Genomic DNA, 17,193 nt, shown 5'->3' on the forward strand with positions numbered 1-17,193 from the left:
TTGGGAGAACGTCTGAAAGAAATTTACGGGAAATTTTTGTATAGATATCACCAAGAAGTTTTTGTGCATATCATGTAGGAATTTCTTCTGCAATTTTCGAAGTAACTTCTGGATAAATCTCTGTAAAAATGTCTTTAGAAATTCTTGGAGAAATGGTCTAATGAACTCTTAAAACATTCTTTCGGTTGAATTGCTGGAGACATCTTCTGGGCACTTCCTCGTGCAAACTATAGAGAATTTTCTGAAGATTTCTAGGAGGAATCTATGAACTTGGGAGAATCGTACAATGTATTGGAATAGAAATTCTTCAGTAACCTCTGCAGGAATTCCTTAAAATATTCTCGCAGAAGTTTTTGAAAAAAAAACTCGCTTCAACTCCTGGAGAAATCTGAACTGGAATTATTCCGACGAATCTGTGGAAAATTCCGGGTGAAACTTCTAAGGAAACTCTTGGTTGAACACTGGATGTAAATAAAGAACCTCCATATTTGTTTTAGATCATTCTAAAAACTAATGGTAGAACACTCAGACGAATTCCTAAAGAAAAAATCAAATACATTTTAAAAAGAATGTCTGTAAGAATCTTTGCTGGAATTGAAAAAGTCTTTGGAAGGAATGACAAAACTTTTGGGCTACTTATAAATAGAAAATTTAACCGCTTTCAAGATTTCTGATTTTTTATTTTGTTAAAATTTTTGTTTTTATTTTTAGAAAATCTAATATTGAATAAATTAAATTGAGATGTTCTATCATTTCTGTAAATGTCTTACGTGAATCACTACTTGGATCCTTGTAGGAGAGAGAGGGAGAGAAAGAAAGATACAAGTAGGAGGGACGAGCCAGGGATTGAAGCCAGGACCTTCTGCATATGAATTAGAAGCGGTAGCCATGAGACCACCAAGCTCGTCGCGTCATAAACGTTAAAACTTCAAGTTAAAACTTTAAACTACTTCAAAAATTCCATCAATAGAAAGACCAATATAAAACAAATATTCGAGATTTTTATGCATTTCACCAGAAATTGTTCCAAGAACTAAACGATCGTTTCCCAAACTTGGCTCTCCCCCTAGTCTGTCCCCAATTAACATTGTCAGCGCTATAAGCTTCAGTAATTTGCTTTCTGTTGTATAACCATCGAATTGAAGCAGTCAACGCTGAATAAAAGGGAAGCTAGTCAAATATAAACCATAAGCTAATATACAGCTACCAAACTCGGTTTTTAGAAATCAATCACTTGCCACTGGGACTGCCTTTACTGCATTCTATTCCTACTCCGGTAGATTTCTCGGAAGATGTGAAAACTTGAACAAATCGAATAGGAGTCCCCACTAACAAAACAGATACTAATTATAAAGTACAATTCGTAATACTGACTGACAAATCCACAAACCAACAGCGCTTCGAAGGCCGTTATGCGATATCATTACAGCTAGAAGCTATACCTAATAAAGAAACTGTTGGTATATCAACACGGATTGTCGGATGTAGACAATATTGTCAAAACAAACTTTAAGTGGGATGTATAGCTACTAAGGGCTGTATCGTTAATTATGAGTACACCTTTGAGGCTCTGTATTAAAAAGACTATGTCTTATTTTGACAACTGCTATGTGTCTACGTGTTGCTAACGTTGTAAACAAACCATAACCTTCATTAAAAGTTAAAGTTTTTCCTCAAGCGGAACAATGCGAGAGTTTACGGAAGAGAAGCGAAAATCGATTGTGACCAGGTACTGCAATGAAAAATGATTATCGCTAAAAAAATGAGCCAAAGTTGAATGTGTTAGGGTTTTTGTTGTACAAAACCCTATCAAACGATTTGGTATGCATAACACACTAAACGACTCACCCGGACGCGGCCAAAAAACAGGGCGTCCAAGTCAAATTTGGACAGCAAAATTTGCAAAATCGTTAAAGGAAAATATGAGGTATCCATCAGAGATTGCGCAAAAAAGTGTGGAACGACTGTTTGTATGGTTCAGCGCGCCAAGGAGCATAATTCCCTGAAGACCTACCGTCAAATGGGGTAACTTGCAACACTTTTCGACTTTGAAGCAATGTCATTGAAAATCTAAACATTTGAAACATCCTGTGAAGCATCGTGTACGCTAATTACCCCGAGTAGAATACTATGCAGCACTTGGTTTACCAAAATACGTTGCCACCTAATCAGGAGGTGCGAAATACATGCTTGTTGCAAGTTTCCCCATCTGTGGGGTAACTTGCAACATAGGACATGAAGCCAAGTTAGCTATCATTAAACAGCACTAACATTCTAGTTTATAGTCGTATTGTAAATTTTTGATGTTATGCATGAAACATACCATGAAAAGATGTACACTAACCAATTGACATATAATTTTTCATGAATTTTTCATAGTTATTGCAAGCGAGAGTATATCGTTTAGCAACAGGTCTCACGCCCCTCAAACACAAAATATATATACGATTCTCGTGACTTAGCACTCATTACAAAATGTCAACAATGATTAATTTAATTTCTTGAAAAGGTAGAGTGAGTCATCTTCAAGTAGTTTTCAGTTTGAAGTGGTGTTTGGCAACTTCAGCTAAATTAACATGATTGAAACACACCTATTCTACTTTGTAAATGTCAAACTCGCTAGTTTGGGTATTAAACTGAAATAATTTACTCCATTCATTCAGAATTGATGTTGGTGATTGCTTTACAGCGTTCATAAACAAAAATTGAAGTTTTAACATGATGAAATATGAATGAAACTTCAAAATGTGGTATTTCCTAACAATGTTTGAAGGTCACGTGCAAAAAAATGTAAAAAATGAATTGTCATTTGAAAATAACCGCGGTACGTAATCAATAAATGATCCATTTCGGTTATTTCTGTCAAATATATCGTGAAATGAAGATAAATAATAGAAGGTTTCGTCAAATTCAACTGTTGCAAGTTACCCCACAGTGGTTGTCGAATATAATAATGATTTTTTGCATTACTTAGTCGATAGGTTTATCGAACTTTTATCGTTTAGCTAAGCTTACTATTAGGTACCCTAACTGCAAGCAAGGTCATCAGACTTATCGCACTTACCATAAGGGAGAGGTCAAGCACGATTTTCATAATTGTTTTTATGGCATAAAATGAGCAATCCGTTTTAACAGTGTAGCTAAACCATAAACAAAGAAACATAGCTAATTTTTATACTAAATCTATCTTTGATACACATAATCTCTATAACCGAAATAGTAGGGCATACTAGTTTTCATTATTATTAGAAAATGCTTCACATTTAGTGTATGTCATCGTGTTGCAAGTTACACCGCTGTTGCAAGTAACCCCGTTTGACGGTACCTAAAACAGAAATGTCCAAAACGCAGTCAAATTCTGGCGGATTATGTGAAAACTCGGGCTTGGAAACTGTACGACGATGTTTTGAGCAAAAATTACATGTGCATAATCATGGGGCCCATATAGCCGAGGCGGTAAACGCACGGGTATTCAGCATGACCATGCTGAGGGTGACAGGTTCGATTCCCGGTCAGTCCAGGATCTTTTCGTAAAGGGAATTTCCTTGACTTCCTTGGGCATACAGTATCTTCGTGCCTGCCACATGATATACACATGCAAAATGGTCATTGGCAGTGGAAGCTCTCAGTTAATAACTGTGGAAGTGCTCATAGAACACTAAGCTGAGAAGCAGGCTTTGTCCCAATGAGGACGTTACGCCAAGAAGAAGAAGAATCATGGATGATGAAACGTATGCCAAATTGGACTACGAGGCACTTCCAGGGGCACAGTTTTTCACTGTGAAGCGTGGCACGGATGTTCCAAATTAGGAAAAAACGTTTTTTGCGAAATAAAAATGGGAAAATGTGTTTGTTTGGCAATAAAATTGTCAAAGTGGTATGAAATCACCGTCCAAAGTATGAACGTCAAAATATACCGGAAGAAATGTTTCCAGAAACTTTTTCTACCACTCATCTGAAAGCACAAAGGTCCTACATTATTTTGGCCAGATTTGGCATCCTGCCACTATGCGCGTGACACCTTTGACTGGTATGAAGAAAACAATGTCCAATTTGTGGAAAAGTCAATGAATCCTCAAAATTGTCCGCAAATAAGGCTTGTTGAGAAATAGTTAACTTTGAGGAAAGGGAAATTACGGAAAAAGGATAGAGGAGCAGAGGACGTCATAAAATTCAAGAAAAACTGGGTCAATCCAAGCAAAACCATCGTCGGAACGGTTGTCCAAAACCTTATGAAGAACACCATGAAGAAAGTGCGAGATTTGGCAAGATCCATGAAAAATTAAACATACAATGATGTCATGGGCTTTTCTGATGGTCAATAAACAATGTAGTTGAATTTAATTTACAAAATGAATAAAACATTTTTAAATACAGCAATTTTCAGGTGTACTCATAATTAACGATACAGTCCTTACACAAATACTTTACAGCTATTCATGTCTGTGCTGTGAAATTCTTTGGGTTGCTTTTATTGCTCTTTAATTGGACTCCGGAAAATTTGCTAATCGAATAAGAGTCCCAGCCAATGAAACAGCTGCTTTTATACAGTACGTTTTGTAATGTTACCAAAATCACAAAACAGCAGCGCTTCGTAACTGCTTAAAGAACACTTTTTCAACTAGAAGCTGTGGCGAAGAACCAGTTAAGGAAACCACACAGCTTGTTCAATGTAAACATTATTGCGTTTGACGTTTCACAAGCTTTTGCAGTAAGATGAAGTTGGGTAAGGTTTCTTGTGGCACAATTATGAAGCGTTGTCTGGAGTAAAATAAAACGAGCTATTTTCTATGCTATTTATATATAGCAGTGTGGACCATGTCTTCAAGCTGGTTAAGAATGCCATACGCCAACCAAAACCCGACAAATTAGCTGGTAGGATTGGCTTGCCACTGCAGTAAAACTCATCAAGATGGGCCCAGTAATATTGGCCACCTGTCAGAATCGGTTAGTGGACAGGATCTGGGAAGAAAGGGGTAATCTGCCACTTTCACACAGGGGCGACCATATGGAATGTAAGAACATAAGAGCGATCACCTGCCGTTTACATAGTGCTATTCCAGATCATCTTACGTCGACTTGCACCTAAAGTGAATGAGTTTGTGGGAAGTTACAAGCCGGCTTCGATGATGGCCACTCGACAACCAGATCTTCACCGTGCGGCAAATCCTCCAAAAATGCCACTGAAAAACTGTGTTAGGGTTTCACTTAATCCGAGCAATTTGTCTGTTTTGTGGATGACATGGATTTATTGCCAGAATATTTGGAACAGTGGCCGAGCTGTGCCCGTCTGAAACGTAAAGCAGCACAGGTCTGACTAATGGGGAATCTTTTTAAGGGCAAGCAACAAAGTTAGCCGTAAAATACGAAGGTAAGTGAAAGTCTATACTATGGGCTCCACAAACACCTGCGGTCGAAAAATATTCATCCTTCCACCATATGTACAATTTACATAATGCTGATAAGACCGGTGGTTTCTCTACGGGCATGAGTTCTAGACTATGCTCTAGGAGGACATGGAAGCATTCGAAGTGTTCGAGCATCGGGTCATCTTTGGCTGTGCGTAGCAGAACGATGTGTGGCGGCGAGAATGGTCCACGAGCACGTGGCACTCTACGGCGAACCTAGCATCCGGAAGGTCGCAAAAGCTAGAATGATACGATGGGTAGGTCATGTTGTGATATGCTGGACAACAACCCTGCAAAGCTGGTGTTCGCAAGATATCCGGATGGTACTAAAAGACCTGGAGGCAGCGTGCAAGATGGGTGGACCAGGTGTAGAAGGATCTGGCAAATCTGGGAAGCGACCGAGGATGAAGGACTGCAGCCAACAACCGGAGTACGATTTTAACGAAATCCGGTCAGTGAAGAGAATTGTCAGACAAAAGAGGCACAAAACAAGCAACAAAGAAGGTGCGACGATTACTCTTTATCCCTACTGGTAACAGATAATGACATGATCTCGAAATTTTTTGTTGCAGACAAAACGGAAGCTGAATTTGTTGCGTACTTTTCAACTCGTGAATAATCAATTATTGCTAACCCAAAGTCGAAACTGTTTGATGATAGAGCTTCACCAGAGTTGCAGTGTTTACCGATTCGAAGTTACCGTTCGAAAATCGCAATGCAAGGCTTAAAAATTTCTAAACTCGTTAATCCCATTATTTTCAAGTTGGGACAAACTTATGTCGCATGGGTTTGTTTGTCGCCACAAATACAGGTTGCGACATTGTCATTATTGTTGCGCGATGGTTGAATTTTGATTCACTGAATCCGGTCAAATTGTTAGCTTTGCGGAAGAGATGGACATTATCGCCAAAACATTTAGAACCAGGGTAGAGCTATACAGCCGCCTAGAACGCGGAGCAGTAAAGATCGGGCTGGCGGCGAATCCGTTAAAAACAAAGTACCTACATGCTGGTTGGCGGATTCGAGCCCGACAGAATTCGTCTACGAAGTATTGTCACGATAGACGGGGACATCTTCGAGTTACTGGAGGAATTTGTCTACTTCGTATTATCGTGAATTGGATGTTTTTGCAAATAAATGTACGTAAAAACTACTCACTTTTCGTTCGGTTTCGGTTGATACTGTGGTGGCTGCGGACTAACACTTCTCCGATACTGCGAGCTGTGATAGTTCTTTTTCGGTTTGATGGATAACTTGTGCTTGGAAATGGAACTATCGAGCAGGCTTTCCGTCTTGCCGACGTTCAGCTGTGGATCTAGTTTTGGCCTCCTGCGGAAGAGGGTTAGCAAAGTAGGATGCTATGTTGAATGGCCGAAAGGTGATGTAGTCGATCATTCCCCTTCCGTGATTGCGGAATACTCACTTTGCTCCGGCAGCGGCAGCTGCTGACGATACGCCCATGTCCAGAACTTCAACCAGATCTCCCACCCGCACGGAGATGGAGTCGGGTCCTTCGGCATCGTAGTTTTTGTTCACCACCAAAATATCGTACATCTGGACGGGGAGACAGATAAAAAGCGGAAAAGGTTAAACAGGCTTGGGGTGGAACTGCTGGGTTGGGAGAGAGACGTATAACAAGTTTCGGATGTCGGCGTTCGTTAATGATGAGGAGTAATTAATTTTTAAGTACACAGTTGATCTATTTTTGTTCCGTCAGTTGCGAAAGAGCAGTGCCAGATTCGCTGTCCGCAGTAACATCAGCCAAAATCCATTCATCGCGCGAAAGTCATGTTCTTTCCCAATTATCTAATTGAGTAATAAATTCTGTGAAACTAGAAAACTATTTAAAAATCGATTTTCCGCGATAATTAATATCGAGATAATTAAATACCCATTCAGATTTTTCCCAGGTTGGCATTGATTCCCCATTCCAACCATGCCGAATTGCACCGTCGTTGCCATGTGAGATCGTAAATCCAAACTAATGACCGTTATCAATCTTTCCGGAATGTTTTTATGTCAACGAGCTTAAGGCAGCTCGGAAGTCGTTAGAAACGTCGATCGCCAAACAGCGAAGGAATGTGTTTGCATGTTCGGTGGGTATTTGCTGTGGTGCACCCATGTCTGTGCAGCACCCCATACACGTTTGAAAAATGTGTCCGATTTCTATATCAGCTAAAGTTTACAGCTGACTAGACACTCAATTTCATCTTTATAAACAAAGTAAGATCGGTTCTTACCGTCCCACTACTGTGGACACCCGACCAGATTCATTCCGCCTCCCTGTCGATCCACTATACAACAGCATTACGAACGCTCATCATCGATTCGCTATTCTTACGAGCGCATCGAAAGGCGCTGAGTGAAATAGAGCATATCGACCGAAAATTAACTTCAGTTGGGGATTATTTAGTGTGGCCAGAGTGCAGTGGACCTGGCGGGAGCGTTGCCGTCACAGACAAACAGATTGGGCTTTAGGAGATTATGATTTCGATAAAGCATGTGTGCCTAAGATTGATAGTCAAATAATCATTTTTATGACCCTCTAAAAACGTTAAGGAGCGGTACACTCGAGGTGATGAGTGGAGAATTGTGTTTTATACGTTTCACAATATTTGCTTCTTTGTACACTTGATTGTTTCAGGCTGTCAGCAAATTTCCTTCCCGACCATTGCACATGGTGGGCACTCCCGCGTATCATTGAAAGCTACATAAAACTTCCGCATATTGTTCCGATCCGTGCTTTCCTGTTCTTGAACAATTACATTCTATTCGTTGTGCCATTCATTGCTGCGGTGGATTCGAAATGAATTATTTAGAGAAATCTTACTAGATCTCGTGAGAGCGTATTGAAATTTCAACACAAGCTCAAAATCCAATAAAAGCCTACATCTCTTCCTCTGTGATCGCGAACAGTTTTGCCGCCCATCATCATCGTTCTGCCGCCTCACCGCCGGCCGTCGTAAAAGGTGAGAACGCGTCTATTTTTGGCCAAGCAGCACTTCATTTTCTACGCGATTGCCACTTTTCGCGCGCGAAATATATGGACAAATTAAGCCATTATTCAACTCTGGGGTGAAATCGCGCACCCACTTCTCTCGCCGCTAGTTGCGTTCCTCAACCCGAGTGGTGGTGAACTTGTTGTAATTGTTGTTCGACCGCAGTTGTTACAGTAACAACTGCGTGTCCAGATGATGAGCGGGAGGTTTGTTTATCTTGGGCCTGGCGATGACCGTCCAGGGGTAATTTTATGAAGCCGTAAGGGAACATCAACAACCGGTATATACTGGCACTGGTGCGTTGTTACTTACAGAGTGGCTAGGATTAGGTTTCCTTATAATTCTAACAAGATTAATCTGTAGTAGGGTGAAACCTAAGTAACCAAAAGTTTCATTTCTGATGACAAAATCCACTTTTAAATTTCACAAATTGAGGGTCCTCGTGCATCACACGTTCGCTTTCAGATAGTCGTTCACGGGCTCAATATTCTATCCCTCGTAAAAGCCGCTAGATGATACAATACGGAGGACTATGGAACGCTCGTCCACCACAGCGACCGAGACATTTTTTTTGTGATGTTGCATGCATCAAACCAGACACCTCAACAATGACAGCCACTAGAACGGACTAGGTACGCTCTGGACATCGCTGGGAACTGAGAGAGAAAAAGGAATGATGGGACAGATAGTAGTATCAGCAATTATCAGCAGTGTTTTCGATTACCCTTCTTAAGGCTTTAATATGTACAAGAGGTGGTCCAAGGGTTCGGAGTCGGCTACGTAGGTCATATCGGTGCCATGCGATCGGAATCGACCCTTAAAACGATAAAGTGGCCGCGGGGAGATCATCCTGGTAGCATTGCTGTCGTGGCGTCGGTCTACTGGCTAGGATCCGAGTTCGCGGTTGGAAAGGGGTCGCCGGCAAGGTCAGGGCAGGTGGTCGGCACGTCCTTCCGTGTGCTGGTTGATACTTAGGGCCTAGCTGTGCAGTTGGAAGAAGGCGTGGTGTCGACCCTGCCTGACTTCCGAGGACAAAGGGAGTGGTAAGGATCACTCGGGAAACTGGCTAAGTGCCAGCATGCTACCTTGGTGGGCTCCCCAAAGCGAGTCATCGAAGTTCGTTGCTACAGGCTACGCAGCTTACCTTGAGGGTGCGATATGCACCAGCCCCTCTTTGAAGCAATGCTTTCTTGGTGGTTCCAGAGCGATAAAGAGTTTGGCATCCATGGGAATGTGTTTAGTGGGTCGAGGAGACCCAAGCAGCACCTGCAACATCATCCAAAATGTGGTTTTCTATGCTTTGGTCTAAAAGAGTAGCAATAAAAGCGCACGCAACTTCCATCTTGTCAGTTGAGTTGCATTTAAACTCCGAATATCGTTAAGTTGCAGCTTTGCTTCATAGGAATTACAAATAACATCGTATTTAACATCGATTTATGGAGGCGGAGCTTACATATTCCTCACAAGTGGCAATACAGTCAGCTTGCATTAAATGTGCTATGTAACACACATGAAACATCTTACTGTGGTTTGTTTGTTCAGATTAGGTTCCAAATGTGTTGCGGAAAACTTGCGCGTCTTTTCATTTTGATAGCTTTCTAACTTGTGGCAAAGACGGTACAATGAAGTAACGCGTAACTTCAGTAGCTTTTATGGTGCATTGAGCAGCAAATCTTTCACAGAGCTTCTGGTGTAGTATGTAAGGTGAGTGGTTAATACTCCTGGTGTCCATGGTTCGAGTCTGAATATATTTTTTCATTTTTTTTATCATTCCCCCTAGCTCAAGTTGCATAACGATTTAAAATTTGCGCTTTTTGCGTTTCAAAGAAGAAGCAATTGTGTTCTGTTGTCCTTAATTTGAACAGTGAATAAATTGCACTGATGTTGCTGGTACTGGCTTTGAAACAAGTCGTGTTGCTTGGGGAGAGTAGTCCTGGTATTCACTTTTTTTTTGTAGAAGACGGTACTTCACGCCACACTACCTGAACCTTCTGTCCGGGTATCTGTTAAGCAGATTATCCCCCCAGATAAAAAAAGCAAGCCTGCTATCGCAGGTGTTATTATTATTATTTATTAAAGAGGTTTTAACTTGAGTCATTCGCCTCTGCCATCGCAGGTGTGAAGTTGTGTATAAATTTCCACCACAGAGATCCACCACAGAGATTCCACCACAGAGATTCCACCACAGGAGGGACATTTCAAAGCAAATGGTCCAATGCGGAAAATGAAAACACCAAAGCAGAAGAAGAAACAGCAGCCAGTTTCCTATTCGAGGATCGTGGAACCGGGTGCTGCAGCACTTTCGGACGATTATCATCGCGGAGGAAATCATCTCGGAAGAAACAATACAACAAACGGATGCAGGCGTCTCTGTACATCGAGAAATGGAATAGCAAAAAATAATACGGGAAGAAGGGGAAGAAAAACGGTAAAGACAATAAATAGCTCTGGCTGATTTAACAAAATGGACAAGTTCGGTGATAGAAGCGGTTAACAAAGAAGAGGCGACCGAACGTCATGGAGTCGCTTTAGGATTTCCCGGAGGAACACGCAGTCGAATTGTAGGAGGAATCTCCCAGCAAGAATTCCTGGAGGTAGTATTGCCACTGGCAAGAAACCATTGCAACTGGCGGAATCCTAGTCAGAATTCCTAAAAGGATCACAGGAGTAATCAATCAACAAATTTCAGGAGATATTCCTGAAAGAAAGTAATCATTGGAAAATTGCAGGAGAAAATTTTAGAGGAATCCCAGTAAAATTAATGGAGAAATGCAATAAGGAATCCCTGGTATAATCCCATAGGAAATTCCTGGGGAAATTCTTATTTGGAGGAATCACTAAAGAAATTCATGGATGTGTCAAAAAGGAACTCATGGAAAACATCGCCTGAGAAGTTTCTTAAGGAACCTTGGAAAATCACTGGGGAAATCACAGGGAGTACTCCTGAAGAAATCCAATCAACAACTTCTGGATGAATCCCAGCAAAAACATCTTGGTGAATCTCACAATTACACGTACACTCCCGTTCAAAAGTTTGGGGTCACCCCCTCAAAAACATGTCATTTTTTTAGGCCCATATCTCCGCCAATTTGCGTCCGATTTCAAAACTCTAGGTTCCATTCAAAAGATAATAAGTCAAAGAAACTTTGAACATGCTTTAAACGAAACTTTTTCAAAAAATTTTGTGTGTAAACTTAACCCAAAGTTGCCAAATTTTCTAAAAAATGAATATAAACTTACGGCAGTGTCGCTGGAAGTTTGGTCGACCAAATTTTAAGATGAGAGTGGTAATATGACCCATTTTCTATTAGCTTTCAACTGCTTTTTACAGAACTTAGCTAAAAAATCTAGACAAAAAGTTATTAAGTAAATTAATCTTTGATGTCATGGACCAAAAGTTTGGGGTCACCCCTCAATAGAGGAATTCCACGGAGTCATGTCAGTCGATCCTGAGCGACCATTTCAAAAATATCTGAAACTTTGCACAGTTTTTCAATTTCATCTAAATCGCCATTTTTCGATATCAAACCTTCATATTCACTCACGACTAACTTTTCAAAAGGGTGTATGCGAAAATAGTTCAAAAATATTCTAAAAGCTGTACAGCAAAAACGGATTGTTCGATTGTTATGAATTTTTCAGCAAAGTTAGATAACTAAATGATGATTCCTTAGAAAATATACACTGTAAAAAATTTCTTTTTTTACTATAAAAAAATATGATCTTTGTCACAAAAACTCAAATATCTCAGAACCCTATCTTTTTACCAACGTCAATTTTTTAGGGAAAATGGCCCATTATATCAGCTATCTACCATAAAATTTTGGTGATGGTAAACTGATAAACAAAAAAGTTATGACATTTCAAACATTTCACAATTTTTACATTTAGTAACAAAAAAAAAAATTTTTCTGTGTAAATTATTTCGAGAACTATATTTTGATGCTGATTTTATTGTAAAGGCTACCGCATGAATTAAACAAGTTGTTTTCATGATATTTTTGTTTGATTATTTATAATTACTATAGTATCTATTTGAACCTTACACGCGATCCAGTGTTGTGATCAAAAATATTGAGATTGTCATACTTTTTATTGTACGTGACTGGTGAAAAAATCCCTTGATAGTGTTGAAAAGCTGTTGATCATAAGAAAAATGGAATTAAACTTATTTTGAAGACGAAAGCTGCATAATAAAAGTTTTATATATACGCGTATACGTCTAGTTGATCTGCAAAAAAATACCTCTTAGGGTCGATTTCTTCACCCTGGCTTAGGCGTTAAGCCAGGTTTAACTATATGGGTAAGCCTGGCTTACGGGTTAAGCCGAGGTGAAGAAATCGGCCCTTAGAGAACAGACTTTATGATCGGAAAAATGCGAGTAACTTCAACAACAACAAATGCATGAGAGGTACATACCACAGACAAACAGACAAAACGCCTAGAACAATTTTCGTGAAAATCCATCGCCCAGTTCACACTACCACCACCTGGTGGAAATGTTTCACGAAACACTGCGTTGTGCAATATCGTCATCAGAAGGCGCTAGTGTGAAACGTCAAACGCAAAGAAAAACGATGGGCACTCTTCTGGTTATGAAAGCCACAACCAAGATTCAAAATGATCGTTAAAGGCGTGGTCAATGAAAATTTCGTCAGTGTTACGTTTGTTTGTCTGTATACTAGGGTGGCCCACACTTATATGAAAAACAAAAATTTCAAAAAATGCTAAGTCTTACCTCCTAAATAAGTTGTTTTGGACTCCCAGAAGCTACGTTCAAAATTTGAGTAAAATCGGTTGAGCCTAAGGGGGCGCTCAAAACGCTTGAAGTTTATATGGGAAAACTTGGCCAAATGTATGTAGAAATTTTAAGTTTTCTAATTTTGCCGCTAGGTGGCGCTGTAAGCGTTCAATAATCAAACCCTTTGGTATTATTGTAGGTGACTATATGCCAAACAACTTTGTCGAAGACCGCAAAGTGATCCGACGCCTGTGAAAAAAGTTATACCCTAGGCAAAGTAGTGAGATTTCATTATTGATATTATTCTTTTACATGTATTGGAAAAACAACAATAAAGTTTATCCTCACTTTACCAAGGGTATAACTTTTTTCACAGAAGTTGGATCACTTTGCGGTCTTCGACAAAGTTGTTTGGCATATAGTCACCTACAATAAGACCAAAGGGTTTGATTATTGAACGCTTACAGCGCCACCTGGCGGCAAAATTCGAAAACTTAAAATTTCTGCATACATTTGGCCAAGTTTTCCCATACAAACTTCAAGCGTTTTGAGCGCCCCCTTAGGCTCAACCGATTTTGCTCAAATTTTGAACGTAGCTTCTGGGACTCCAAAACAACTGATTTAGAAGGTAAGACTTGGCATTTTTCGAAATTTTTGTTTTTCATATAAGTGTGGGCCATCTTACTGTATACATACCATGAAAATGCTCACGAAAAAGCAAAAAAATACTACCGCTATGGATATTAAAAATTTTATAGTAAATTTTTTCTTCGTCCAAGCAAACAACACCAAACTAGTCAGTTAAAACTAATAAGTGATTTTGTTTATTATAATCTAACGAACAACATGAACAGTCGCTTTCTCAAAGGTCTTCAACTCAACGCTCTCTTGTAGACCGCTTGTGAAAAAAAATGTTCAAAAGAGTTACGAAATCTCATAGATAAACTGAAAGAGACTGGTTATGCCCAAATTGAATACAAATTTACGCATTTGCACGTCTTGCCGTCTAGACTTTGACAAACGAGCCATCTGTATATCATCGGTAAAGCAGGGCGCAGGAAGTTCGAAAACGACAACAACTGAGAAATTGCCAGAAGTGCTAAGTGCAGAGAGTCATGCCACCGTACCATCAGCGACATCTGTTTAAACAATTTAATCACGCCTCTTTTCAAAAATGCTTTGAAATATACTTCAACATTTATACCCATTTCAATATTTTTAACGTTGCAAAACACGCTTTCAACATTCATCTTGAAGAAGAGGGAAAACACTTGTCCTCAAATGTAACAGCAAATTAATCAATAAACGACTAATGCGCGGAGGGCGTGATAAAATCGGAACAGTACTGTACATATAATATACATAATACATAATAAAAACAGATTGTTTTACTCACGCAAGGCCATTAACAATAAAATCAGCATCAAACTGCGCTTTCCGGCCGAAATAATTTACACTAAAAAAAATTATTACTATATGTGAAAATTGTGGAATGTTTGAATTGTCATAACTTTTTTGTTTATTAGTTTATCATCACCAAATTTTTATGGTAGATTGCTAATACAATGGACCGTTTTCCCTAAAAAATTACATTGGTAAAAAGATAGGGTTTTGAGATATTTGAGTTTTTGTGACAAAAATGATATTTTTTAATGTTAAAAAAAGATTTTTTTTTCACAGTGTACATTTTCTTAGGAATCACCATTTAGTTATCTAACTTTGCTGAACAATAAAATCTGCATCTAACTGCGATTTCTGATCGAAATAATTTACACAGAAAAAAATATTTACCAAATGTGAAAATTGTGAAATGTTTGAAATGTTATAACTTTTTTGTTTATTAGTTTACCATCACCAAATTTTTATGGTAGATTGCTAATACAATGGACCGTCTTCCCTAAAAAAATTACGTTGGTAAAAAGATAGGGTTTTGAGATATTTGAGTTTTTGTGACAAAAATGATATTTTTTAATGTTAAAAAAGATGTTTTTTCACAGTGTATATTTTCTTAGGAATCACCATTTAGTTATCTAACTTTGCTGAAAAATTTATTGCAATCGAACGAACCATTTTGGCTGTGCAGATTTTTGAATATTTTTGAACCATTTTCACATACACCCTTTTGAAAAGTTAGTCGTGATTTAAAATAAAAATTTGATATCGGAAAATGACGATTTAGATGGAACTTAAAAACTGTGCAAAGTTTCAGTTCAATAGAAAATCATGAATTAAAAAATTTCCTTAATTTTGATGCTGTTGCTTGGAATCGCTCAATATGATGTATCGACCAAAAGTTTGGGGTCACTTTCGTAAAACATGGAAAAGTGATTTGGTGATATCTTCGTCATCTATAGTTCAATTTTAATTATTTTTGGCTCATTTCAAAGATAATTAACTAAATTTACGTTTGATGTCTTCAACTGAACGTATTTAACGATTTTTGTATATAAAAATGTTACGTAAAGTTAGCACATTTTACCACGCTTCAAAAAATGACGCAACTTTACGTTAAGTTTTAGTATGTAAATTTCAACAAATATGTGTGGTTCAATGTCTATGCAGTAAGTATCATTCATTTTGTTTCAAATAATCCAAGAAGAATTAAAACTGAATGAAAGATGACAAAGATATCAACAAATCACTTTTCCATGTTTTACGATAGTGACCCCAAACTTTTGGGGATGACCCCAAACTTTTGGTCGATGACATCAAGGATTGATTTACGTAATAACTTTTTTTCTAGATTTTTTAGCTAAGTTCTGTAAAAAGCAGTTGAAAGCTAATAGAAAATGGGTCATATTACCGCTCTGATCTTAAAATTTGGTCGACCCAACTTCCAGCGACACTGCCGTAAGTTTATATTAATTTTTTAGAAAATTTGGCAACTTTGGGTTAAGTTTACATACAAAATTTTTTGAAAAAGTTTCTTTTAAATCATGTTCAAATTTTTTTTTGACTTATTATCTTTTGAATGAAACCTAGGGTTTTGAAATCGGACGCAAATTGGCGGAGATATGGGCTTAAAAAAATGACATGTTTTTGAGGGGGTGACCCCAAACTTTTGAACGGGAGTGTATGTGGCAGCCCTAATCCCACCTAATGCATCTGACAGGAGCCAACATCTATCGTGTATCCACAATGGATTCCTTTGTGGATACACAAATGTTTACATACAAGATGTTGGATTCTTAAAAATGGTGGCCTCGCACCCTGGTGGTTTTTTGCCATTGTAAGCTTCCGTGATTCCGATTTTAATCGACATTTTTTTAAGTGTCTCGCCTGTTTGTCTGTAATAATGTGTTATTTTTTACTGTGCAATAATGTGAAAGGAACATTTCAAAATATATAAAAATCATATGTAAATTACCAATACCAACATAATACCGGGTAAAAATCCCTGCTGGGTTAAAAACGACAGCTTCAGTTTAATTACCTTTTCTAAAAAAAAAAAATACATTTGTAATAAATTTTCGAGAAAAACATTTTGCTTCGATATAACGTACTTTAGATATAACGATATAAAACTAAAAATGCAGTTACGTTACATCGAGATATGACTGTAATATCTGAGAGCATCTTCAGTGTGTGTGTGAGTGTTGGTGATCTATTTTAGGCGAAGAAGGCGCCTGCCACGTCAGGTTACAGGTCAATGTGAGGAAGTGGTGATTGCCATCGTTTGTACCAACAGCAGACCGAATATACCTCTGCGCCTGCACAAATTCATGCGGATGTCGGAGTGTTGGTGGGATATGGTTGACAGAAGGTTCACACATTGGTGCGTGAACGCCAGGCGTTAGATAAAAGATTAGTGTGTTGATTACTCAGAAGATAATGCGGCATAGTTCGCTCGATTGCATAATTCGTAGAGCGTTGTCTAACTGTGCTGTGAAAGTTGGAATGGAGACGGCTTTTCAACCTGTTTCTGTTCTAGCGATGGCTATGAACATGTGAATATAAATGAGTTGTATTTGTAAAGAGGAGGTACAGGGGATGGCCAAAATGTTTGGGATAGGCAACTTTTTTTCTCCCGCAAAAAAATTCAATA

General features: G+C 38.7%; 1 protein-coding gene across 4 annotated transcripts in view; it reads right to left on the bottom strand.

Moving 5' to 3' along the window:
• Positions 1-17,193, bottom strand: part of LOC109623145 (obscurin) — a 191,007-nt gene that overhangs the window by 63,003 nt on the left and 110,811 nt on the right. For all 4 annotated transcript variants that reach the window (XM_029870612.2, XM_029870611.2, XM_029870613.2 and 1 more), the window contains exons 4-5: positions 6,832-6,962; positions 6,567-6,737 (exon numbers count right to left, since the gene is read on the bottom strand). In XM_029870612.2, coding sequence (XP_029726472.2) covers positions 6,567-6,737; positions 6,832-6,962 — 302 coding nt within the window. The remainder of the gene's footprint in view (positions 1-6,566; positions 6,738-6,831; positions 6,963-17,193) is intronic.

The sequence above is a fragment of the Aedes albopictus genome, chromosome 2 (assembly GCF_035046485.1).
Source record: "Aedes albopictus strain Foshan chromosome 2, AalbF5, whole genome shotgun sequence".
Classification (NCBI taxonomy): Eukaryota; Metazoa; Arthropoda; class Insecta; order Diptera; family Culicidae; genus Aedes; species Aedes albopictus.